Raw genomic sequence first — 26,026 nt, 5'->3', positions numbered from 1 at the left:
TTTTTTTTTCCCTCCCCCTGGTTGACATTTACCCCCAATCTTCCGCCTTCCTATAAAACACACATAATTGACATGACATCACTTGAGCTGTGCGGTTAACGTCCAAACTCTTGCTCAAGTCAAATCTCAGACTCTGCTAAAACAATATTTTTTTAAAAATACAAATATGAGCTGCAGCTGCGCCACAAAAGACATCATCGGCCTTGAGATGACTGGCTCTGCCAAATGCATTTCTTTTCTGCTTAAACATTTCCCTCCTAAATATCGTGGGAGAAACGGATTTCAACAACTGTAGAACACAACACGGCCTGCTGCAATTTCAAACGAATGGAATACTTTTATGAATAGAAATAATTGAATATTTATAAAAGTATTCCATTCATACACGGAAATTTGGAGTAAAATATTTATGTATTTCAAGAAGCACATTTATGTGGTAAAATAAATGAAAAAGAAAACTCATTTGACTCTTTGTGATGTTAGACTGGTACGAGGCACTGGGAAAAAAAAGATATATACATGAAAAGTGTAGTCATGAAAATCACGGTGCTGGTTGAGCGGCTTAGTAAAAATATACAATCAATTAAATACCAATACAGCATAAAGTTTGGACAAGTAAACCAATCCAACTGTAATATGAAAAACCCAAAATGGACATGTAAAAACATTTGTGATGGACAACCTCTTAAACACAGTTGTTGGATTTAGGTTTTAACATGACAAATACATTCGATCAACCCACTTAAACGATTGAAAAGGTTTATTGTTGCAAAGTGTTCCAGACTGCCTCACTCTGTGCCAGTTGTCTGAGCTCCAAGCTTTCTTAAAGCCACAGCCATTGTTTCTGTCATTTCAACTGGAAAGTGTAGAAACGAGAGCATCCAAAAGTGGCTGAGCCTTTTCTGTGATTTATGTGGACCACACCTGAAGGACGCTCGAAAATAAATCGACATTGACTTTCATCACGTTGGTGGAAAATAAACGCTTATTACTGGGAGATGGTGGGTTTTTTTTCACGGCAGATATGCAACACGCTGGCCGCCCGGCAGTGTTGATTTCCTGTCAGCTACTTAACACTCCTGTTATGGTACGTACGTATGTACTTTTCTTAAAAAGTCTTCACGGGTCAATGTGAGCCTCAGCAATTCAAGGCCAAACTATTTTCTAGCATTGACCCCTCCCTTTTTACATGTTCGGAGACCGGTTGCTAAATGGAAATATTTTGCTGCATGAGTTCATGTGCGCATTGTGTCCACTTGAAAGAGAGCACAGGAAACCAAATAGACCTCCGTAGCTCATACGCATACAAAGACTCCACGTAGCCAGGTTGGGACTTTAATTCCTTTCATTTATTAAGATGCTACATAGTCCAACCAGGTGGGATTTTGCTTTTATACACCAGAGAGACTACTTGACTAAGAATATTCATTTTTTTCTCTTCTTCCTCTCAGATATACTTATTTGTTTACATACATACAAAACAGTTGCTCAGCTGCTTCAGGTGATGATTACTGTAGCGTCTTGCCTAGATCAACAAGTATTTACACGTAAAATTGGCCTATTTGCTAAATGGTGGTCGGTGTGTCATGGCAGGATAAGAGTGGTACAGTTTGATGAGTATTATTTCATTTATTCACATTTTGGTTAAACTGGAGCATTTTTCATGTGTCAGCTGTTTCCATGCTTCAATGAAAAACATTTTTCTGCAAATACAATACGATGCAGGTCCGACATTGCAATTATGAAGCTGATTTTAGGTCTGCTCTGCCCTCCCCTCAGCAAATCATCCTCAAACTAACACATAAGCACAGATACAGTTTTAGGAACGCACGCCTTGCAAATTCTTTGGAGGGGAAAATTTTGTTTCTTTCCTTGCTCAATGGAAGTTTGGGAGATCAAACCATTTTGAATGTAATTCATCAACTTTATTAGTAAGTCAAAAAATAACCACTGGCTCCAGAACAGTACGTTGTCATTATGTGGTCCCTCAAGGCCTTGGCTCTCTCTATATGTTGATATAGATGCACAAATATTTAGCAATACAGAAAGATCACAATCTTCACCTTAGTGCATTAAACACAACTTCAAAAGTGGACAAGCAAAAGTGACAAATGTGTGAACAAACAACCACGACGGAACTGAGACAGTGACAATACGGGAAAGGAAAAGAAAAAAAAATAATAATAATAATAATTAAGTGAAAGTGTCTGACAACATGACACCGTTTGCTAACATACATTTGCCCGGACACTTAACAAATGTATGGCTTAGTAGGAAAAGATGAGGAACATTTTGCCCATCATTTCTGCATGCACTTGTGTGTATATTTCCAGGCGTGGGTTATGTGCATACATATAGTATGTGTACTGTAGTATTGGCCTGAGGAAAAACAAAATGCGCCAACAGATCACAGGGCAAAGCCTTGGCCTGGTGAATATCAGCAGACGCCCTCAAAAACATCACCAAATCTGAAGCTATGCCATTAAATACTAAATGCGCTCTTAGAACAATACACCCTCCCCCCCCCAAAAAAAAAATCATAATAATCAAACACAAATGAAAGGAAATAAAAAGATCAGAATTGTGCAAACCTACAGCCAAATAATGACACAATTAAGAAAAATTAAATTAGATTCCAAAATGTCCAGAGGCAACATTCAGCTGTGAACACATGCAATGAAGGATCCGCAGTGATAATTAAAAGGTCAAACTAAAAGGGATACACATCAGGTTGGTCTTTTTTGTGACTCTGTCCTGTCTGGGTGAATATCTGCTAAATCTCTCCTCACAATTGCAGTGGTGGTGCTGGGGAGCTTACTCTAGTCATTGAGGGGGGGGAAAGAAAAAAGAAAAAAAAATGTTTGGTTTTTTTTTTCTTTTCTCTATGCCCCTCACAAAAGTATGACTTGAACGCAGCGATCAGGCAAGATCCGCACAAGCGTGTTCAGAAGACGGTGAATGGTTTATCTATATATTGTTTTTGTTACCCCATACATGACCTTTTGTTTCTTTTCCTATAAATGAGGCTGAATCCAAACCCCCTACTCTCAACGAGGACCCCACTTCCCAGCAGATATGGCATCTCTGATCCTAAATGCCCCGCATTTGATTTCATCCCCCGAGAGAAAAAAGAAAAAAAAAAAAAGCATGCTGCGGAAACTTCCGGCCGGTCCAAACCCGTGTACGGCAGCGCTCTACAAGACCAACTTGCCCACGATGACGCCCACCAAAAAGAAGAGGATGATGAGGGCGGCCGAGCGGGCGCTCAGGCCTTCATCCTTCTTCAGACCAGCCGAGGAGTGCTGGGAGGACATGAGGTTGCTCTTCCTCATCCGCAGACCGTCATCCTCCTGAGGATGGCACACCAGGAAATGAGGTTGTTGGACGAGTAACCAAAGGCTCGGATTCCACAGGAGATGGAATGGTGGAAATGGAGAAGGGAGATGATTGCTTTGTCACTTGGGGGCGCTTTCCAGCAAATATATTTTGAAGACGGCCACCTTTGCCTAATTTCGGCTCATTGACACCTCTAAAACGTATGTAATGAAACGCAACAGTGAATGAATATATTTGGTCCGCGACCGAGCAAATCTGATGTTCAAAATTCCCTTGCAACAAGAACAATTCAGGCGAACCGCTGCTGGCGACCGAACATTTGCAAATTGTTGCAATTGTTGCAAGTTGATTAACTTTGGTGTTTCACTGTCCACACCTGTGTATTTTATTTAGAGTAGAAATTTGCTGCATTTTGATTTTTAAATTGAATGGACATACGTACATGACAAAACAGGTTTTTGTTTGAAGGAATGATTCCGTTCTTCAAAGGAATGTCACTCACCCTGATCTGTTTGTTCTCTTCTCGTAGCCTTTGAGCCTCCATCTGGAGCCTCTTGCACTCCTCCATGATCTTCTTCACTTCGCCATCATCCAGGGTGGAGCTCATGGACTTGGGCGGCAGCGAAGAGGACTCGGACTTCAGTAAGCCGGACGACATCATCTTGTTGGACTCCATGTCGTGCTGGTTTAAGACAAGCAGTAAGTCAACTGTTGCTCCTACGTTCAGAACCGTGACTGCGCCTGTCAAATCTTCACCACGGGCGTCACCCGTCCAATGGTCAAAATCATGTTAAATGGGAGTCGCCGCACACCTGACACCGAATAATATATTCTAGTAGGCTTCTCCTGACATATTTGTAGCAAAAAGGTTTTGCGCCAACAATCGACTGGTATTTATTTGCACCTTCATATTTTCCACCACCTTGGCTAAGTGGGCTGGTCTGTTTCAAAGTTGAGCAAAAGCGTACTTGAAAGCTCCCTCCCGAGCGTACATACATATGGGGGGAAAAAAAACGTTGCATAGTTGTTATTAGAGTAATCCAAAAGTAATTAGCATTCAAATTATCTCGCGCTCATATTATGCTACTTACTAGCAAGTGACTTATTACAAGCGGTGAAGGGAAAAAATATAGTGCTTACTGTTTTTTCGTTCTCCACTGGCATCTCGAAAACACACCTCAGCTTGGAGTCCATCAGCTCCTCCGGCTTTGCCTCCTTCCACTAAGGACAACGCAATAAAATAAAAAAGACAGGATCAATTGAATCATGAGGTGAACTGTCAAATAAGCCATCTGTGTCAATAATGATGGCGCAGCGAACACACTTACCACGCCTTCCATGTCGGTCATGTCTGGGGGCGCGAGCATGGACTGAACCATGAATTTGTGTTTGCTCTTCTCGTTGGGGTCATAATCAAAAGGCTGCAGCATGACTGAAAGATACAACAGGGGAAACTGAAACACAACCTGCCTGAACCAATCTGAGGGGATAAAAAAAATAAAATAAGAAAAGGGAAATTCAACTCTGTATAGGAGAGAGTTGTGCCCATTTGATATCTTTGGCCGATTCTTTTTTTTGGGGGGGGGGGGTTGGCTGTCTGTAATGTATGAAAACACAACAGTCAAATAGGGGAGCGCTTACGTGAGGCCCCCAAAAAACCGTCGCCTTTAATCTAATTCCATGTTAATGTTACCATGACGGCGAAACAGTGACGGATCTACAAAGGCCCTGCGGGGTTAATCGTTCTAACAGCTTCCAAGCGTGTTTCCCCCCCCCCCGCTCTTTCTTAACATTACATATCCGGCTAACAAAAAGCAGGTGTTGTGCTGGTATACTACTTCCACCGCCACATCAGTCGCTGCTACGCTACTTGATGCTGTTCCAACGACTGAGAAGGTATTTTAAAGCTTTAACAATGATTTACAATGATAGAGGACGGCTCAAATGCTTTCTAATGGGGGCTCATTTCTCCTTTTTCAAATGTGGTTGTAATTTAGAGACGTATTGTGACATTGGTGCCTTCCAATTCCAAAACTCCTCTTCTGCGGCTTTTTCCTCAAATCAAATGGCCTACTAATGTCACAGCCATCAAGAAAGTTTTGACTCTTGCCACATGGCGTTTGTCCCTTGATCCGAGATGCAACGCACCGTTACAGCCATGGAGGCGGCGGCGGCGGCTCAGAATCACAAGCGGAAACAAGACGGCATGAACAGATTGGGAACGTCCTGTTTCAATCAGGTCCAATTTACAAAGCAATCCAACTTGGGTCCGAGGGGACGCCACTGGAGGACGGAGGCAGGAAAGCGTGTAAATTCTTTGGGCAACACAGGATCACATTAAAAGGTCCTTAAGGGGGGGGGGATTTGGAGTGGTTGGGATATTGTTTTCGATGCAGCGCTTTTGAACACAGGTTAACAAAAACACATGTCTGCTAATTGCTTGATTAATCGTACGATTTGGTGTTTTTACCGCACAACGGTACATCATTGATAAAGCAAAGAGGTTAATTGTAGGTAACAAGGGAAGCACGAGGGTATATAGGTTGCTCAGTTTTCGTGTATATAAAAAGAATAAAAAACAGGCCAAGGAAAATAATTGACAACAGAATAAGTCAAATATTTTGCAACCAAGTTATTACTGTAGAGTTGTTAAATTGCCGAGCTCGCAGTGTTCTCGCAAGAACTAACAGGAAATCCAACAAAACGTGAAGCACTGCCATGCCGCACTAACCACGGGCGGACGGACGGACGGACAGACAAGCTATGAGAGAGAACACAGCAGCGGTGCAGGAATTAGCTTCATGTGACTTCTGTCCAACTGTATTATGTTTCCTTGACCTTATCAAAAGCTAAGCATGAACCACATTCGACAATGTCAATTGGCAGTCTCCGCTGTCACGACTTGAATGACTATTGCCTTGACAACAGACACCTCATCCAAATGACACTTCCAATTATAATGGTGGCTTTCTGTCATTACAGTCACCAGTCCCATGCGGAAGTGAAGCGGAATCATCGGTCTATAGGGAACCCCTGCACTAAGGCTTCCAATATGTACTCATGTTCAGGATGGCTTTCCCCTGATTGTGCTCTCGTGGGTACACGGCGTCCAAATGGAAATCAAAAGTTAAAGAAAAGAGCGTGGCGTGGATTTATCGCAGCCCACAGGGCGTTAAGTGGAAGAATTGGCCTGCAGTCCGGTGGGTCCCCCTTTGTTGCGCTAATGACAAGCTAATGAGCAGTAAAACAACTGTTATTTTATATCGCTGCATATTATTTCACTCTCGGCCTCGCCGGGAATGTTGGCGCGTCTCGGAATGTCAAACAAGAACATTCCCTGAGGAATTTCAGTGTTTGTGGACACAGATTTTTCAAACATTCATGCCACGTATTTTACCACTACATAACATCCATTCCAGCGCAGTCACATTCTTGAGGTGAAGGTTACATTTAACATTATACTACCAAGCTATTCAGGAATTCACTTAAGATGCCAAAAGATGGCACCAAAGGCCAGGCTAAAGGGAATGTAGTAAGTAATTGGTGTCAAGTACGGTGAAGTGATAGATCTTGACTGTTTTAATATCTTTGTATGTCTATTATGTGAGGTCTCAGGAAGATGTACGTCGTGGCAGAGCCAATTACAGCATGGCACGAGTGCTGTTGGGGGAAACCCTGCCTGAGGCTGTGTCTGGAAAAAGATGTCTGTTACTATGGCAACATGACCTAATTAAGGCAACTCAAATAATCAATCTGATCTTTTTCTATCTGACATGAACATTCTCAGAATACTTCAATTTATTGAAAAATCACACAGAGTTAGAAAAGGGGGGGCAAATGATGACACCGGGCAACTGCAGTAGCAAAGTGGACCATGTCATTTTGTCGCCCACTGCTGACTGATGTCTGCAATTGCAATGTGTCAGCCTGAGGAAGATAGTGCTGAAGTCATTTTTACCTGGACTTATAAAAAAGATGCGTGTTACATTTATTAAATCAATGCTACAGGAAGTGCAATTATATTTCAGTTTGTAACAAACATTTTAAAGTGCAAAACGACACTTGGTATTTTCAGATCAAATAGTCAACGTCGATTTGAATCCTCCTGATATTCATGAAAGGAACGTGTAATTACCAGAGACATTGATGGATGTGCCTGCATCGATGATTCCGCTGTTTGGCCGCACGCAGTACCGGCGTGGAGCAGTCGTTTTCACCTTGAAACACACATTTCGGTCCGTAGGGTTGGCGAGTTTGAGGTTGGTGGTGACCACGTCAGAGAATGGACCTACAAAAGAAAAGGACAGGCGTGTGAAGCAGCTGTTGCCGACATTTGGTTACAGACACAGAATTCAACCATCAAGGAAATCAATGTGTGGCCAAACATAACGCTCACTGGTTCCTTCAAAATATCCAACTCCACAAAAGAATTCTTTACCAATTCGGAATACGGCGCTACAGCTGCTTTTGGCTCGGACGACACAGGCTTCCAGATTTGGACCGATTCTGGTCACAGTTTTTACTTCATTCTTTAAACAAGTAAAATGACAACTACTAGCACAAGTTGTGACTAAATTAGGCATTTAATCAATCAAGGTGGTATGTGTGTGTGTCTGATTAGGCTACTTTACCGAGCAAGCTAGCTTGCTTTGGGGCGGTAGCAGCAACAAGCTACGTGGTGCGGATCCTCTCCCCCATGGTGACAAATACATTACGATCGATTAAAGAGGCCTTGTGGAACAGACCCGAGGGAAGCCAGCATGTGACTATCTGGATCAATCAGAGAAGAGTGCGTGCGGCAACAATTCTGATGTTTTCGTGTCATGTGCTGCAGAGGAGCTGCGCAACCTCATGGCTCGGTCGCATGTTGCAATGCAGCTGTTGTTGCACGTGCATACATGTGAGAAAAAAATGGTCTTTAGTCTGCACTTCACATTGAACTGTTATTTTATGAAATTTCAATCAACTAAGTGTGGCCCCTTAGCACCAAGGTCTGATGTTTCGTTGTGTACTATGTTCAGTTCAAATGCCATGTTTTGGTGGTATTTTAAAAATGTGCATAAACACGCTCTCAAATGCAGCTGGGAAAATATGCGGTCTGCTAAAATTAAGGTTGAACTTTTTGATGCACTTTAAATGGTGGCAGGAAGACTCCCATTTTACATCAGCTTAGATGCAAATGAAATCTGAACACAGATACATCACAGTTGCAAGAGTGTGCACACTACATTATTTCAGTTTGTTATATTGCTCACACAATCTTTTTTATCATTATTATTTAAGGAGCGTTGTCTCGTTTATAGGTCACATTTAGGGTGGGAAATCTTGTCAGATGACTAAACTTATATGACAAAAACCTGGCATTAGAACAGGGGTGTGTAGACTTTCCATAACGAGTGTCAGTCAGCTTGTTAAGTGTCAAGGCGACTGGGGCGAGCCAGCCAATCAGAGGGTGGGCTAATGTTAGCCGGCTACACCTGCTCTCGAGATGTCCTAACTAACAAATTCACCAGATGTCAAGCCTTTTAAGACACCTTTCTCCCATTCGATCTTTTGGTGTGGAATTTGTAACATTTAGTGTCTGCCTTTAACTATAAATGAAAGCTCCCGGAGGGGGAAATGTGCGACGGGGCCTTGTGTAACTATATTAGCCGTCGAATGCTAATCCAGCTAGCTTCTTGGCTAGCTGTTGTCACCTGACCCGCAGTCCCTCGCGAAGCAATCAAATTCTTTTCTTCTCCTCAAAAGCATCAAAAATGGACCACAGAAGCATTTCATGCCAAACTTAAGCCAAACTAACCCTCCCGTCCGAACCAGCGGGCCCTCCCCCGCTGCGCCTCACCTCGGAATTTCAGTTCGTGTTGAGGCTCCAAAATCAGAACCTGTTCCGGCCTGGCCATGACCCAACGAGCTGGAGCGGGGGCGATCGGGGCGGGAGACCCACTTGTGGAAGGTTCTTGTATGTCACGGACTCGGCGACAACACTAGGCGGCCCCCCCGCCGTCACCTCGAGCTAGCGACGGCTGTTGTGATGCAGCAGCAGCGGCGGCAGGAAGGGAGTGAGAGGCAGGCCGCCGGTGACGTCACTGCCTCCGCATTGCCACCCAGCGGGGAGGGTGACAGGGTGACGGACTGGGTGCTGTTGGGTGAAGCTCTGCGGGGGGTGCTACATGATAAGAATGTGCAAAATTTGGGATAAAAAATGTATAAGTTCACATCAGATGATTTACCAGAGCCGGGTCTAGGCAGGGCCAAGAGGGGGCCTGGTCCCCTCAAATAAATGTTGTGGGTGAGTTGCATGTGGCTTCCAGGCTGAATTTTGTCCACATCTGTGTCAAAAGCAGTGCTATTATTTTGTCATAGATCATGGCCAAAATGAGCAATCTCCTTTATTTTGGAGCCCAAAGTCCATTGCCTAAATCATTGGCCCAATTCCGACATCTGAAAATGATAACTACTTTTCTCAATACTTGTTCATGTTAATGCTGTCAGCCTGACTCACAGTTGTTGGGATCTTGGCTCCAGCCATCCTGTGTGACGTTTGCACATTTTCCATACGCTTGCTCGGGTTTTCTCGGATACTATAGTTTCCTGTTCCGCAAACATCCATCATGCAGGTTCATGAAAGACTGCAAATTGTTACCAGACATCTTGAAAGGGAGAGTCGTCGTTCAACTTCATTATAATTTCATTACACAGTAGTATCCGTCCATTTTCTAATATTACATATCCTCATCAGGGTTGCAAGTCAGCTGGAGTCAATTAGTATGGTGGATGTTTACATCATACTCCTGTGATAGTTTGCATTGAGATGGATACTTGTTGGAAAGTAGAACAGAACAAGTAGGGACACGGTCCGAATGAAGAAGAAAAACATACACTATGTAGGTTTCTATAAGTGTTATCAAATAAAATCACCTTCACGTATCAACTTGGCTTTCCACTTACCTGTCTGGCATTTTCCTACTGAAATTGGTTTTACCATCTTAAATATTGGTCTTGCTTCTAACTAAATACATGACCAAGTTGATAAGGGTGCACTGTGTCCTCCAGTTTTATGTCTGCCGTTAAAACAAAACGGTGAGTACAATAAAAGTGTGTTAAAAGAGGATGCACATTTTTCAAGTCTTTTAATAATAAAGAATTTGACAATTCCCTCAGTACATACTTGGAAATACACTGCTAACATTTTTTAACAAACATTTAGACAATATGAAACAATCCAAAGTTGAATATTGTTACCAAAGTGCCGATATCATTTAAAATGCATACGTGTAACATTGTCACTAAACTGTTTGAATGAATACACAACAGTCGTTGAATTTTGTGCAATGCAAAGTCATATGATGTAAAGTATACATAACACTGGCCATTCGTGTTCTCAGGGCCAGCCCAAGACTATTTTACGGCAACAGTGGAATTAATTAGCTGTCGCAATCACAATTCAAACTGCCAACAATTGAGCGCAGATATGCTATTTTGACGTTAAAGCATTCAAATAAAGCGCATCAGAACGCTATAGTTAGTCTATGTACATTCTGGAATAGAGTTAAAATATGGGAAATACTGTGATTACCGTCTCGATGCAGCAAGCAGTTAAAAGAAAACAACTTACGTCCCTTCATTTGTATATGCTAACACTTGTCCTCATTTGTATTGTGGATGAGCTGGAGCCTAAAAAACAGCCAGTGAAGATGAACAAATGCAGTAAGTTAAGTGAAAGCAGATCAGAGGCAGAGGTTCATCCAGGGTTCAAAATGTGTTTTTATGTAGCGCCACGTTAGCTTCTTGAGCTCATTATTCGTTTTTTTTTTTTTAAATGTAGGTCAATTAGAAGAGAGTTTTCATGTACGCAAATAAAGGACACTGAAATGAATGCTGTCATCTTGATCTTGTGATGTCAAAATGTCAACAGCATAATGAGGACTCTTTCAAGACAAAACCTTATTGGGGAACAGCAAGGTGTGCAAAAAGTACTGAAACATTCAACAAATTGATTGAGGTCACATTGAGTTGACATGTCAAGGCAATTGTGCATTTTTAGGCTCATCTTGAAATTTCATCCCAAAGTCCAACATCCCTAACTAACTAACTAACTAACTAACTAACTAACTAACTTGTAGTGAGTAGTGAAAAAAGAAGTCATGTAAAAGGGCCATTGTCTGTTCTGTCTGTTTCTAGTTTTGCAGCTGACATGTGCCTTTTCCGACATGGGGCATCAATAATCAAAATGACAGATTGCAAAGATGGCAGAAATGTAGTTTTCATGATGTCGACAAGTCATTATTAAAAACAATAATTTAAACACTATCAAAAATGATCACGCTCATATACCTTGCGGAGATGACAGACCTTCGACACTAGTCCGATTATTTGTAGGTTATTGTCTGTCACCTCCAAAATCCAGATTGTGAGCAATGTTTTTTTTTTTTTGCTTGCGTTGGTCGCGGTACAATCGAAAAACGAGCAAATAGTCACCAGCCAAGCGTGATCAGCAGCACGTCCTGCGAGACTCTGACTCTTGCCGCCCCAGTTGGAAACCTTTTGCAGACGTTCCCCCGGACGCATCTACGACTGGGATGCGCCTACCTGTGGAGAGAAGCCACAAAGGTGGGCAGCAGTCCATCATTGAAGATTGATTTAAGACATGGCCAAGTGCGGAAAATACGCTAATGATTGGTTCAATCAACTAACAACCAACATCATAACAATAACTGGCCTAAAATCGCTCACACTTGATATTATTGGATTATCGGTACCGGGGTAACCCACTTCATGAAGAATCTTTTTGTTCTCTGCAAGTCTCATGGAAGTTGGAACACTCACTTATCTCTATAAAAACTTCATTGATGTTGATGGCGTTTTTGGCACTGGTTTCGACAAATATGGCATGGATGGATTCGGCGTAGTCCTTGGCGTCCTTTTCTAAGACTTCCCTGCAACCAGAGCATGCGCAAATGGTTTTGTTTCAACACATCCGGGTTTGTTCAACTCCATGATCAAGAAGGATTCACTTGTTCAAGGGCTAAAATAATATGTATAAAGATCAGCAAATGAATTGCGTAGCAAGAGCAATCGGAACGTTCAAATTCAAACAAACTGGAAGCAGACGAGCATCACGTAACAAATTGGACTTTAGAGGTCTACCGACCGGAATCTGGATTTCTCAGAGGCTCACCTGGCGTCCGACAGATCACATTTGTTTCCGGCAACGGCCACCACGATATTGGGAGGGCCGTGCTGACGGAGCTCCTTCACCCAGTTCTTCAACGTTTGGAAGGACTCCTGATGGATTGTTGGATAGAATTGTTTCATCAATTGTATGAATGAATTGTGTGTATATCACAATTTTACACGCAACCTAATGTCACGGGTTGTTGAAAAAAAGACAGTTTGCTGGAGAAAGCTAAGCCAGCAGTTTCCCTCCAGTTTGCAGACTAAAACGATGATCATTATCTGCCGGCTGAAACATTCGAGTTGAACAGACACACCAAATGAGAGGCATTAGGATGCACGTTCCAAAACTGTTGCACAGAAATATGAACTAAAGCTGCGGAAAGATTGTGGCACTCAGTGGCTGACCTGAGCCAGGGTGATCTCAAAATGGATCAGAACAAAGAGTAGCATAGAATCGGGTCTATAAATCCAGGTGTTATTCACAGACAAATTGTGCAGGGAATCCAAACAATACCTCTTTTGTGATGTCATAAACAATGATGGCGGCTGCAGAGCCTCTGTAGTACATTGGTGCCAGAGCGCGGAACTATGGGAGGGAGGGAGGGAGGACAACAAGATCAATATGCAATGGAGAAAGTTTGGCGAAAATCACGAGTATTTATCTGTACTGCCATTTATTGTTCTCATACTACTACTTTTATGGGTTCTCGCTAATCCCTTGTGGACTTAACATTACAGTGTGCTTTTATTGTACTCATTAAACAAAACAAACAATTGAGACAGAAATGCCACAACAGGCATTTTCTAAAACCACACATCATACAAGGGAGCCGTTTTCATTCAAAAGAACCTCAAACATGTGGAAGTTATCAGGAGAAAGATGAGCAGAATGTCAGGAGAGCTGCCACAAATGTGACTTCAATGGAACAGAGCGTTCATTTGATCCCTAATTCATCACAAGTGAAAGCAAATTCTCCGGGGAGATTCCATGATTTCAATGGAGTCGCTTGCATTTCTTCAAATTGGAACCAAATCAAACATACTATATTCGGGCGCTTGCAAATAAATTTGAACATGGGCTGAAGAGCATTAAGTTGATTCATTTTAGAAAGGGAATGGAAAAATTTGGCAGCGTAACAATCCAGTTACGGAACGTTTCATTGTAAACTGAGAATAATATATAGGGATTTGACAAGCCAAAGCAGCTGATCCAGAAAAGGCTGGAGAGCCATTTGGGAACGTGTCAGAGTCCACACAGGAATGAACACAGACAGGGAACGCGAGCGACAACGCCAACTAACTTTGGGAAACGAGAAAATGCATTGCACGATAAACTGAACATTAATCAAAGAGACGACAGACAAGTCAGTGGCACTGCCACTTTGACAACAAACGTGACAGCTCAGGTTTGGTGCTCTCCTCTTATCTTCTTTATGTCCCCTGAAGACCACAAAGGAGGAGGTGGAGAAAGAGAAGGACAAAAGACGAGCTGTCTCTTATCTCACCTCTCAGGAGAGGACAACGGTGGCTCCCAGGCAGGACAAGAAAGACGAGGGCACTTGCAGAAATAGAACGTATTCAAAAGTGAACAAACAAACGGCAAATACCCTTCTTACCTTACCTCGTGGTCCTCAAGACCAAAATGTTATTTTTTCACTGAACTTCTGCATGTTGTGAAGATTGCAAATCTAATGGCATTTGTCACATCTTTCTGGTGAAGGCATTCCAAATGGAATGTTTGACTTACAGAAAAGGAAATGTTGCCCCCTGCTAGAAATAATGCAGAGGTGCACTTTCGCAAGCCACGGCACAGCCCTTCAAACCAAACACACGAAATACTAAAGCACAAACCAATTTCAAACCCCGCAACTGAGGAGAAGGCACGCACACACACACACACACACACACACACACACACACACGCACGCACGCACGCACGCACGCACGCACGCACGCACGCACGCACGCACGCACACACACACACACACACACACACTTGTGTGCTTACTGATTTCATTGATTCATTCATCCCCTGAAATGTCCACTGGATTATTAAAAAGAAGAAGCAATCTAGGGCCTACTAACCCGCTCCTGTCCCGCCGTGTCCCAAATGAGGAACTTGTGTAGCTCATTTTGGTGTTGCACCGTCTTTGTCATAAAAGATGCACTGGTGATACATGACAAGACACATACAGTATTATATAGCTTTTCAATTATTATTGCAGTGGAAATAAACTTTCTTTTGGTGAGGCAAATCACGACAAGGTGGCACCGATCTTGTAATGTACAACTTACCCAATAGTTGGGTTGATGTTTGGATCAAAGCTGTCCTCCACAAATCTCCACACGATACTTGACTTGCCAACACCGGTATCCTGCAGAGTAACCATGCACAAAAAGTCAAATGTGCACTTGGCTGTTTTATTCTATACTTCTGGCCTTGCTCGTCTGAAGCATTTGAAAACATGTTGTCGTGTTAGGTCACTGCGGTCTGTTGACCTCTTTTGTGTCCTTGCGCAAGATTAAAAGAACGGTGATAGAGTGTTGCTCCCAAATTGTGGAATGCACATTCATTTGAGCAAAGCACTTCCATTACCCGCTTTTGACTATGCAGTAATAGACATATTCGTTTGGGTAGGCATTCCAGTCAGACTTGACTGTCTCAATTTGTATTCTATTAGGATTATGTACCTGTGCAATTTGTATTTCATTCATGACAATGTTTACATGTCGTCAATATTTGCATTAAGGTCCACATTCCGGTTTTTAAAACATTTGGAATAACCCGTGTGTGTGTGAGAAGACGATTACTTCTGTATGCATTGTAATGATTTGGAATATCAACACAGTAAAGCAATGACAATGTCATGACGTAGACAATATTCCCGCTTCTTATTTTCTACCATCAAGAAAATCCATCACCACGCTAATAAAGTAGTTGGTGGTGACCTCTCTGCAAAAGTGGGGTTCTGTCCTGCGTCTTCTGAGTTTGTTTGTTTGTTTACCCCTGCTTGAGTATTTCTGGATTCACTCTTTTCTTTTGTTTTTTTGTTTTTTCATCCCACCTAATACTTGACTGTACCTGTACAGGAGTTCTGGCATCTCTACTTTAGAAAATGCAACCGGATGCTGTTAAGATGATCTACACTAGGACGATTCTTTCATGGTATCTCCTGTGCCGTGCGACTCTTGTAACCTTAAAATATCTACAATAAGTATAATAGACGACTCCATTTCGATCGCAATTGATTGCATAACCCGATGAAGGCCATTTAAAGATGAAATGTGTACAACATATGGAAATAGAGGAGGTTTGATTAATAGCTGCCAACTTACCCCAAGAAGACAAACTTTTAACTCTCTTAACGACATGGCTGCTTTCTGTTTTACGTCAACTTGATCTTCATTGGCACTTTTGTTTTCAACCTCACTTCTCCTCTTTTAAGGAACTTCTCGGGAATATTTTTCAAAGACGACTCCTCTTCATTTCATCGGAAGGGTGGGATATCAAATGAAGACGTAAATCAATGTTACTGAAAGGTCCTTGTTACTCCATAGAGTAATAATGATTGTGAAAAGCAGGCAGGCAGGCAGGCTAAGTAGCGAAAGTCGCCCATTGCACTTTGGTCTCCATCTTGGAAGTACGGCGAGAGGTCACGTGACTCCCCCTGCTATATGTTTTTTTCTTCTCTACGAGATCCTCTTCACTATCACAAAAGCCCCGGTTCGAGCCCGAGTAATGTCGACTTTGCTCGCAAGCTGATGACCAAAATCTATGTTCAAACGACCAACATCGATCGGCCACAGGAAGTATATTCAGGAAGTGGTTTCGCTTTTTTATTTTTTTTTTAAATTCTTTTCTATTTTTTTGGAGTGACAGCTGAGCGCCTGGTGACAGCCCACAGCACACGGGACGGCAGCCCGCAGAGCCGAGCCGATACGCAACATGGCAGGTAATGGACCACTGTGTAACTTCATGTTTTGGGTCTTCTTGCTTTTTAACGCTACAATTCGGTGACTAAAAATGGCCAAATTCTGCTTGCTTACGGTGGGCTTCTCGGAGGAAACAAGTGCTGAGCGTAAGCGCTGGACCGAATAGTGTTAGCAAACTTAGCAACAATACTAGCCAGTCGGCTAACAAAAGCTAACCGGGGATGTCGAAATCTCTCACTTTATGGAGGCGTTCATTACTACAACTAATTCATACACCCGGATATCACAGTAAAACAAGACTGACTAATAGTTTCGTGTGTCTATGTTGCATTTTTCAGTAATTTGTTGCCATAGCAGACGCTAGCGTGTCGACTTTGCTAACTGTAGCCTGAATGCTAAAGTCATTTGCAGCCATAAAATGATTAAATCTGCATCAATGTGCCCAAAACCAAGGCGAATGTTTTTTTTTTGTTTTTTTTTAGTTTATGTTTACCAACATTCTCCGAGGGATTAATGAAGAACCCCCCACCTAACGTAGGAAAGCCCGCGTTTAAATGTTTAATCTTGTCGGAGTTGTTTTCCTCTTCCAAGCAAGCACATTCCCTGCGATGACCAACTGTAAACACGGGCATTAAAACGTTGCTTGACACTTTCTGCTTTTTCCATCAGTGTCAAAGTACACACTAAATCAACTTTTCTTTTTTAGATTAGACATAAATGTATTTAAATCCACTTTAAATCTGTATTTGTTTACATATTATTAACATGTGTAATTGTGTGAGTATTGCTGCAGTAGCAAACTAATTTCCCCTCACCGGTGTGGAAAAAGATCAACTCCAACTTGTCGTCTCTGAAAAAAAACTTTTTGTCATTATAAAACAATTTCATGGTACACCTAAATTATTGTCAAAAGTATTATATCAATACTGTTGTTAGCCTAAGCCACTCAAATATGGCAACACTGCGCTTAAATATGGGACAAATACAAACTGCTCTTCAATCTGTTAAATGTACTGCTGACTCGTTTAAGCAACTGTAACATGACGCGCAGTTTGAACAATTAATTCTGTCATTCTATTTGAACATCACCAATATAATTAATTGAATCTCATCTTTCTAAAGCTCATTTAAACATTGCTATTTCATTGCGGGGATGCAAGTGATCGCTTACACAACAAATTAATATTTCACCAGGCTCCGCTGCCATGTGTCATGATCACATGAGACCGTCTGACAGTGTTATTTTAAACCGCTTAATTAGGCAGAATTAGAGGCCATCGAGGAGTGTGACATTCCTAGTCATTTACATCACACGCTCATGTTATGGTAAGACTTCGGCTGCGGTAACATCAACATTTTCGGGATGGAAATGGTATTTAAATTAAGATAGCTGCTGCTGGACTATATTCTCACTTTTTTTTTCTCCCCCTAACCCTGCTGCCAACATCTTCTTTCTGAGTTTAGGGATGTGCTTGTCGACTGGAGGTCAGGCATCCGTGGTGTCATGTTGACGCTTCCTTCTCTTGCCAGTCCACCCACGGTGCCTGATTTCAAATAAACGCTGTCTGAACAATTCCGAGGCCTTCCACTTCACTTTCTGACTTTTGGCAAATGCCATTTGCGTGAGAGATTGTTTACGTGCCGGTACCCCGACAATGTCATTTGCATTCACAAAGTGATGCTCTTGCAGGCTGAGTCACCTTCCTTCTCTCACTGAGGGCCACTTTGTTCCCATGTCGTTAATGTGATCGACCGAGAAGTGGCTTTTTTTTGTGTGATGCAGAAGGTGCATCTAGTGATTTTCTTCACGTTTTCTCTTTGTAGGTCTATCTTTATACTTCGAAGATGGCCATGACGATCTCGACGATTGTGAGTACATAAGAAAAAGAAAAGTTGTAATATTACAAGAGCAAAGTAGTTTTTTCACGGGAAAATGTGTTACAATCAATGATTAATTCTGTTTTCACAAGATGACAAACGACCACTATTGCACGCTGTTTTCATAGTATTTTGATTATTTTTAGTCTGATTTCTTTAATATTTCAGTTTTATTTTTTCAATATTTTAATTTCACGCACAATTTTCAAGTTCTTAATTTATTTTTTTCAAGTGGCCCTGGTGCTCTTTCTTATGAGAATGTCAAATCGCAATTATAGCCTCTTCAAATTTCAACTTCAATATCGTACTATTTTGACTATATTCAGCATTTTCAAATGTTTATAGCAAGCACCTCTCCGGACTTGAATGAAATCCAGTTGGATTATGAACTGGACTGGACTGGCGCGGCGCTTGATCTCTGGTGCTAAAGGAACGCTTCGTGTTGATCTTGCAGTTGGATTTGACGACTACGGTTCAGAGTGCGATAGCATCCGGATCACGGCTTTCCTCGACGCAGGCCAGGACAACTTGACGCCACTTGGAAGGCTAGAGAAGTACGCCTTCAGTGAAAATGTCTTTAACAGGTAAGAGTTTGGAGGAGGGAAAAAAAACCAAAACATTAGCATCAGCTCATCCCGCAATCAAACATTGTCACGATCTCATTGCGGCTCAGTTTAACTTTAAGCTGTGATCTGGTGCCTTGCCTCTCTGCGCTCAGTTTTAACACGGCTAGGCGCAGGAAATGGCGTCATCGTCAGTGTGCTGATTGCAAAGTGGTGCCGCATCTGGCAGGAAATGTCATCAAAAGTTCATGTCAACTTGTCTGCTCACTCTATTTGCTGTCAAAACCGAGCCGATTTTTTTTTTTTTTTTGATGGCGCTTTTGGCTTTTTCATCATTTCAAATAAATACAATTTGGCTCACGAATGAATCGCTGCTAAGTGAACGTTCCCTCGTTTTGTAACTCCAAATGAACATGGCGTCCAAGTGTGCGCTGCTGTGCATGTCGGCATTCTTGGGTGAGTGCTCATCGCATACCTGTACACGCTCCACACAATAAGCAGAGTATTGACACGTCTCTAAATGTAATACGCTAGTAGGTTTGTTCTGGGTGGAAATTTTTGACTGGTGCAACAATTATGACTTGCGCTTTCATATCCTGCAGGTTAGAAAACACAAAGCCCACCCAAACAATCCTCTTTTGTTCCAAGCATCAACTTTTAGTTGTTGCAAACCAGCTTTTCAGTGCTTGGCTATTTGATTGCGCAATGTGTGTGTGTTCACGCCATGTGCCTGACAGCGCTTAACTGCCTGAGCGAGCGAGCGAGCTCACTCACTCACTCACTCACTCGCAGCTTGTCTGTCGGCAGGCAGGCAGGCAGGCGGGCAAACTAACCCGACCGTCCTGTTGCTTTTTAGGCAGATTGTGGCTCGCGGGCTGCTCGATGTGCTCCGTGAGTTCAGCGATAACGAAAATGACTTCATCAGCGTCATGGAGACGGTTGCCAGAATGTCCGAAGATGGAGGTAGATACGGTTCCCTTTTCAGGCTATACCCGCACCTGCTGCCGTTTGGCTCTTAAATGCGAGCCTCATTTGCGATGGCGCTGTGTTTGTTTTCAGAGCCCACGGTGCGAGCCGAGCTGATGGAGCAGGTCCCGAACATTGCCATGTTCTTACACGAGAGTCGGCCCAACTTTCCCGCCGCCTTCTCCAGATACTTAGTACCTATCGTCGTCCGCTATCTGACGGATCCCAACAACCAGGTAGGATTCCAGACCACAGGTGTCTCTACCATTCAAATGTTTCTCATGTTATTGTCGTGTATTGTATGTTCCAGGTGCGAAAGACCAGCCAAGCGGCGCTGCTCGTGCTGCTGGAGCAGGGCCTCATCTCAAAGGCCGACATGGAGACCAAAGTTTGTCCGGTTCTGCTGGACCTCACAGAACCCAGCAGCGATGACGATTACAAGATTGAGGCGGTTGCTGTGAGTGATTTGAACACAATCTTCACGGAGGCTCTCTGAGCTTATATCACTCCAAGGTCAACCACATTGGCTTTGAGGATGCTCACCAATGACGGTTTTTTTTTTACTTCTCCAAGAGTCAGCTAACCAATGTGATGATGATTAGAGAATCTGCTTCATAGCTGAGTGCAACACAGATACTACATACAGTATCTTTGACACTCCAAAGTGTTTTCCTTTTGGTTCTGTGGTGTCCGTCCCACTTTTTCTGTATCGATTTTTAATCAACCACTGCCTTGCTTTTGCTTTTTCTGTGTTCAGATCATGTGTAAAGTGGTGACCATGCTGAGCAAAGACACAGTGGAGCATCTCTTACTGCCGCGATTCTGCGACTTGTGTAGTGACGCCAGACTCTTTCAAGTGCGCAAGGTAACGTCATTTGCTTTTTACATTTGACTCTGGGATGATGCTATTCATCTGTTTAGTAGGAGTTGTTGTTGTACAAATGCAAATTGTGTTGAAATCACGAATATTTTTTCCTGCTGAATGTTAATGCCTTAGACGACTGGTGCCAATTTTGAAAGGATACGCATGAAGATGTTTTTGTTTTTTTTACCCCTACTTCTTGTATTCTAGGTCTGCGCAGCCAATTTTGGAGAGTTCTGTTCAATTGTAGGCCAGGAAGCCACAGAAAAACTACTGGTAAGGACTTTTAAAAGAGATCAAACTTTTACATTTCTTCTTAACATACAACAGACGAAAGTATTTGTATACAAGCCCCTTCTCAGGTTTGTCATTCTCTTCACTGCTATTCATGTAGATTCCCAAGTTCTTCGACCTGTGCTCAGACAGCCTGTGGGGCATCAGAAAAGCCTGCGCCGAGTGCTTCATGATGGTCTCCAATTCAACCTCACCTGAAGTGCGACGTGCAAAGCTGTCCCCGCTTTTCATCAGCCTCATCAGCGACCAATCCCGCTGGGTAAGATGCCCACGCACCAACATGTCTTCCTGTTATAGAGCACTAAAAAACAGACGTCTGCAGCTCAAATAGTCATTGACCACATTAACAACGTATTCCGGATTCGTTTCACGTTAGCCATTTTATTTGGAAAATAAGGACATTTCAAGTGACCCCAAACTTTTGAACGGTAGCGCCCATTCACAAGGCATTCAAAACTGCACTCTTCAGCGATGTATTTAAAAACTCGTTCAAGTACATTTAATTGCAGCAAAGTAGCTAAATGTTCAACCTTTGTATTTAGGTGCGGCAGGCTGCTTTTCAGTCTCTGGGCCGCTTCATCTCCACCTTTGCCAACCCAACCAGCGCAGGCCTTCACTTCAGAGAAGACGGAGGGCTACTCGATGTTACCAGGTGCTCGTCAGACAGGTAATTTGGGCCACTTTTTAACCACCGAACCTCACACATCGGTATCCATATTTGCCATTTCAGCGACTGCTCCTTGAACTCCCTCAACTGCACCGACATCAGCTGCCGTCGCACGGAAAGGCCAATCGCTCACACGCCTCCTAACCAAGATGGCCGCGCGACGCCGTCGCCGGAGCACGTGCCGGCGGCCGAGGAGATGAACTACGACGACAGCAGCCACATGTTTGCTCACGGAGATACGCTCGACAGCTCGCCGCCTTCCGCCAACAACGCCAGAAACGTTAAAGACACGACGCAGGCGGATGACAACTTTAACTCCTTCCATTTTTGGAGGCCTCCTCTACCAGACATCAGCGGCGAACTGGAGCTGCTGAACTGTCAAATGGGGGACATGATTGACAAGAAGAAGAAGAAGAAGGAGAGGAAAGAGGAACCGAAAGATGCAGAAGAGCTTGGAAGTCATCCTGATTCCAAGGTCAGCTCTGGTAAGACTACCAGCGACCAGATCCAGATGGTCTTGGACTGTTTGCAGCCACACATGGATGACCCAGATGTCCAAGGTGAGTGGACACCCAATACGGGTGTAGCACAGCTTTTCCCAACCTTTTAGTCAGACAAAGCACATATTGCACAATTCATGTTGGACCCTGATTTTATTGAGGAAATAGATCATTTTCGACCGAAGTGAAATTGGATCATTTGCCGCGGGGCAACTTTGCGTCGCTCTCCTGGCTGAGCTCTGCCGTTCTCTCCCCAGCTCAAGTTCAGGTATTGTCTGCGGCTCTGAAGGCAGCTCAGCTGGACGACAGTCCCACGGAAAGCCAGCCGCCCGACTCCCCCGCCGACGGCCCACCCGTTGAGAGCAAATCAGCGGAGCTTCAGACCGAGGCCGACGAGAGTCTCGCGGAGGAGGCGCAAACGACGGAAAGCCGCTCAGTCGCCGAAACGAGTCCGGTCCAGGAGCAAGGAGACGAGGAGACGCAAACGGACCCCCAGGTGGATCGGGAAGAGTCTCCACCTGACTCCCCATTTCTGGTACGAGGTCTCGGGGGACGAGCTTCTAGCTGTATATACTTCCTGCCGGTTCTACAGCATAGTGTTGTTTTTCAGGTGTCTGAACTAATTGAGAGTGTGGAGGAAGAGGGCAAAAATGATTCCGTGTGTGAAGACAAGCCGAAAGTCCAGGTCAGTGCTTGGGAAGCAGTGCTCTGTCTGAGCTGCTAAAGTGCTAACTCATCTTCCTTCCTGGCTGGCCTGCAGAATGTTATCCCCCAACAGCTGTTGGATCAGTACCTCTCCATGACTGACCCGGCACGGGCTCAGACGGTGGACACGGAGATAGCCAAGCACTGTGCCTTCAGCCTGCCAGGCGTGGCGCTCACTCTGGGCCGACAGAACTGGCACTGCCTCAAGGACACGTACGAAACGCTGGCCACCGATGTCCAGGTAGGCACAATCAATCAAACCTCTTATGTTGAAGATCAGAAAGTGAAATCTTCTTTTTGTACAAATGATCATGCGCACGACTTTGACAGCTGCTTTCTGTTCCAATTTAGACAGTTGATTTTATTGCTGTAAAGTCCAGATGGTTTGGCCCCAGCCAGTATTGTGCCTCTTCCACGGGATGTAACTGCTGCTCACCTCTTTGTCATAGTGGAAAGTGCGGCGCACGCTGGCGTTCTCCATCCACGAACTGGCGGTCATCCTGGGTGACCAGCTGACGGCGGCAGATCTGGTTCCCATCTTCAACGGCTTTCTCAAGGACTTGGACGAGGTCCGCATCGGCGTTCTCAAGCACCTCTACGACTTCCTCAAGGTACGAGCGGACCCTATTTAAGCCCATTTGCTGGTGTACCGAATAGCCATGGTGAGATGTTTGTGCGTTTGCGCTTACAGTTGCTTCACGCGGACAAGCGGAGAGAATACTTGTACCAGCTGCAGGAGTTCATGGTGACCGACAACAGTCGCAACTGGAGGTTCCGATACGAGCTGGCAGAGTGCGTTTGTTTGGCTGACGTTTCCAATCCTGCTCCGATACTAATTCACTTTGTTCCTTCTTCCCTCCCTAGGCAGCTGATCCTGATCATCGAGTTGTACAGCCACTACGATGTGTACGACTACCTCAGGCAGATCGCGCTCACGCTCTGCTCCGACAAAGTCTCAGAAGTCAGGTGGATTTCCTACAAGCTGGTGCGTTGCTTCTTACCACATAGGTGCTTAAACCCAGCAACTTCCTTGTATCATCCTATTCTGGTCTATTCTTTTGTTGTCAGGTGGTGGAGATCCTCCAGAAGTTGTACTCGAGCGGTGCCGACGATTTGGGCGTGAACTTCATCAACGAGCTCACCGTCAGGTTCTGCCATTGTCCCAAGTGGGTGGGACGACAAGCCTTCGCCTTCATCTGCCAGGTGAGTGAGCTAGCAAAGCTGCTGCTGCTGCTGCTGCTGCTGCTGCTGCTGCATGCTCCTCTCCGCATGCCCCTTATTTCTACTCGTGTTTCCAGGCGGTGGTGGAGGAGGACTGCATGCCCATGGATCAGTTCAGCCAACACCTCCTGCCCAGCTTGCTCAGCCTCTCGTCAGATTCGGTGGCCAACGTGCGCGTGCTGGTGGCCAAGGCCTTGCGACAGAGCGTCATGGAGAAAGGTACGACGCAAAACGGGAACACCCGAACCGGTCGCATCTTTTTGGAATTGCGGGATGGATTGGCGCCGATGCTAAGCTAACCGTCGGTCAATCACCCTCTTGTCAGCCTACTTCAAAGAGACGGGCTGCCCCTCGTTGGAGGAGCTGGAGGAAACGGTGATGGCGCTCCAGTCGGACAAGGACAGGGACGTGCGCTTCTTCGCCAGCCTGGATCCCAGCAAAGGCCTGACCATGGACACGGCCCCCCTCATCTAGCCTCAGGGTCACCCGCCTTTACCAGCACACACAAAGCGACTCACCTCACAACTACTTCAAAAAACAAGCACACACCCTACTGTGGTAGGATGCTGCTGCTGCTGCTGCTGCTGCTGCACCACACAAAAGCAGTTTGGAGAAAATGAGCGGGACTCAATTTTTTTTTTTTTTTTTTTTTTACCCATCCACACTAACAAGCTTGACTCTCGAAAGCTAACTGTGAGCTTTGCATTCAGTCGATTGTTTTTGTATTTCTCTGCTCCTTTTTGAGCATCTTAAAGGAAGGAGCAGGCAGCGTCGGCCTTGACGCTCGCACTAACTCAGGGGGACTCAAGCTACACGCCGCCATTTTGGACCCAAACGCCTCATCATCTTCCACCTCCTCCGTTTCCCAAAACAACAGAAAATGTGACGACAAAATACCTCCTGAAAGTGGCCGGCCTCCTTCTAGTGAGCTGATAACAAGCATGGTCCACAAGGGCTGGAGCACATTGTAAGCATTCCCCCCCACCCCCCGCCCCAAATTCCCTTTTTGTGCTGAGCTGTCAGTGGATCTGATTGAGCGCTTGTACAGTAGCGTAAAAGACTCATCATCACCTCCCCTTGCCATCCACCTTGTGGCGGAACGATCAACCTTTCAGGCTTTTGCCTCCATTTTGTGTACAGTTTTACAACCTGTGGATAAAGTATGATGTGATGGAACCAAGGCCAGTGTAGTGAGGGGTTTGATTATTGGGTTGCCCTTGTCGGTCCTTGTAAATGTCTTCTTTTTTTTTTTTTTTTTTTAAATGATTACATTCATTGACTTAACTTGAGAGCTAATTGTGTGCGTGCACATGGCGATAATGGCGGAATTGACTCATCTCGTATGTCAAGAGTTTTGTTGTCCATCTCATTTTTTTACGTAGTAGAACAGTTAATATATACTGTACATTTTATTGGAAATTATTTTTCTTCTCAATTATGCACCACTGTTCAAAGATTTTATATCCTAACTTTACAAAATTTACAGACCTTTGTAATATTCAATGGTTTCTTTCAAAAAGACATTTTATGTAATGTTATTTTTAGTACTCTGTAATTAAAATGATGAAAATCTTTTTTTCTGCTTTTACGGCGCTTGGTGACATTTTCTCACTGCACAAACTCGCAGACAATAACCTTTAAAAAAAATAAAGAAAAAAATGACTAAACAACCTGCAGCTTTAAATGTTAAACTTGCCATTCTTAAAAAATATTCTTTTAATCACTTTTTTATTATTGCTTTTTTGCTGCTGTAAGTAATTAAAAATGACAAACTGATCCAACCATTCACAGCTTTAAAACATTACATTTCGTTGTTTTGTTTGAATATTTCACTTACACGTTTAAATGTTTTTAAATGCTATTTGCATTCAAATAAGTGTCATTTTCTTCTAATTAAAAAAATCTAAGTGAAAGTTGGCATTTG

The 26,026-nt window shown here is 43.7% G+C and overlaps 3 protein-coding genes and 1 long non-coding RNA gene across 6 annotated transcripts; 2 read left to right on the top strand and 2 right to left on the bottom strand.

The window, feature by feature from the left end:
- Window positions 1-1,327: 1,327 nt before the first annotated feature.
- vapb (VAMP (vesicle-associated membrane protein)-associated protein B and C) lies at window positions 1,328-9,411 on the bottom strand. Its single transcript, XM_049733823.2, has 6 exons — window positions 9,179-9,411; window positions 7,472-7,624; window positions 4,665-4,768; window positions 4,477-4,557; window positions 3,839-4,018; window positions 1,328-3,350 (listed from the first exon to the last, which is right to left on the bottom strand). The coding sequence occupies exons 1-6, from the start codon at window positions 9,234-9,236 to the stop codon at window positions 3,195-3,197; spliced, it is 732 nt and encodes a 243-aa protein (XP_049589780.1). The 5' UTR covers window positions 9,237-9,411; the 3' UTR covers window positions 1,328-3,194.
- LOC137840732 (uncharacterized) lies at window positions 4,931-7,621 on the top strand. The gene is made up of 2 exons (XR_011087676.1): window positions 4,931-5,232; window positions 6,319-7,621. It is a non-coding gene; the product is annotated as an uncharacterized lncRNA (long non-coding RNA).
- A 1,038-nt stretch (window positions 9,412-10,449) lies between the features above and the next one.
- Window positions 10,450-15,999, bottom strand: rab22a (RAB22A, member RAS oncogene family). 2 transcript variants are annotated; one of them, XM_049733831.1, is made up of 8 exons: window positions 15,850-15,999; window positions 14,809-14,888; window positions 14,599-14,680; window positions 13,028-13,099; window positions 12,515-12,621; window positions 12,163-12,272; window positions 11,815-11,925; window positions 10,450-11,010 (listed from the first exon to the last, which is right to left on the bottom strand). In XM_049733831.1, exons 1-7 carry the CDS (start codon window positions 15,883-15,885, stop codon window positions 11,828-11,830), a joined length of 585 nt encoding a protein of 194 aa, XP_049589788.1. In that variant the 5' UTR covers window positions 15,886-15,999; the 3' UTR covers window positions 10,450-11,010; window positions 11,815-11,827. The 2 variants fall into 2 exon arrangements, with proteins under 2 accessions (XP_049589788.1, XP_049589787.1); XM_049733830.1 differs by having other exon boundaries at window positions 10,450-11,925.
- A 320-nt stretch (window positions 16,000-16,319) lies between these two features.
- On the top strand, window positions 16,320-25,690 carry ppp4r1l (protein phosphatase 4, regulatory subunit 1-like). Of its 2 annotated transcripts, none has more exons than XM_049733805.2 (20): window positions 16,320-16,466; window positions 18,271-18,315; window positions 18,779-18,908; window positions 19,744-19,850; window positions 19,947-20,089; window positions 20,164-20,310; window positions 20,611-20,718; window positions 20,926-20,991; window positions 21,110-21,268; window positions 21,552-21,661; window positions 21,740-22,236; window positions 22,434-22,711; window positions 22,787-22,861; window positions 22,937-23,122; window positions 23,331-23,492; window positions 23,573-23,673; window positions 23,746-23,866; window positions 23,950-24,084; window positions 24,180-24,321; window positions 24,428-25,690. In XM_049733805.2, the coding sequence occupies exons 1-20, from the start codon at window positions 16,460-16,462 to the stop codon at window positions 24,574-24,576; spliced, it is 2,868 nt and encodes a 955-aa protein (XP_049589762.1). In that variant the 5' UTR covers window positions 16,320-16,459; the 3' UTR covers window positions 24,577-25,690. The 2 variants fall into 2 exon arrangements, with proteins under 2 accessions (XP_049589762.1, XP_049589761.1); XM_049733804.2 differs by having other exon boundaries at window positions 21,552-21,676.
- Window positions 25,691-26,026: the final 336 nt, after the last annotated feature.

This window comes from Syngnathus scovelli, chromosome 11 (genome assembly GCF_024217435.2).
Source record: "Syngnathus scovelli strain Florida chromosome 11, RoL_Ssco_1.2, whole genome shotgun sequence".
In the NCBI taxonomy this organism is placed as follows: domain Eukaryota; kingdom Metazoa; phylum Chordata; class Actinopteri; order Syngnathiformes; family Syngnathidae; genus Syngnathus; species Syngnathus scovelli.
This window is presented reverse-complemented; position numbering and strand designations above follow the sequence as displayed.

Excerpts from the sequence above, each read along its gene's own strand:
- rab22a (XM_049733830.1), bottom strand. The coding sequence starts at position 15,885 with ATGTCGTTAAGAGAGTTAAAAGTTTGTCTTCTTGGG. Across the intron at positions 14,681-14,808 it reads AACATCAACCCAACTATTGG|TGCATCTTTTATGACAAAGA; the intron begins GTAAGTTGTACA and ends ATGTATCACCAG. Across the intron at positions 13,100-14,598 it reads ACACGGCGGGACAGGAGCGG|TTCCGCGCTCTGGCACCAAT; the intron begins GTTAGTAGGCCC and ends TCCCTCCCATAG.
- ppp4r1l (XM_049733804.2), top strand. Across the intron at positions 21,677-21,739 it reads ACCAGGTGCTCGTCAGACAG|CGACTGCTCCTTGAACTCCC; the intron begins GTAATTTGGGCC and ends TTGCCATTTCAG. Across the intron at positions 23,867-23,949 it reads GGTGGATTTCCTACAAGCTG|GTGGTGGAGATCCTCCAGAA; the intron begins GTGCGTTGCTTC and ends TTTTGTTGTCAG.
- vapb (XM_049733823.2), bottom strand. The coding sequence starts at position 9,236 with ATGGCCAGGCCGGAACAGGTTCTGATTTTGGAGCCTCAACACGAACTG. Across the intron at positions 7,625-9,178 it reads ACACGAACTGAAATTCCGAG|GTCCATTCTCTGACGTGGTC; the intron begins GTGAGGCGCAGC and ends TTTCTTTTGTAG. Across the intron at positions 4,769-7,471 it reads CACATCCATCAATGTCTCTG|TCATGCTGCAGCCTTTTGAT; the intron begins GTAATTACACGT and ends TGTATCTTTCAG.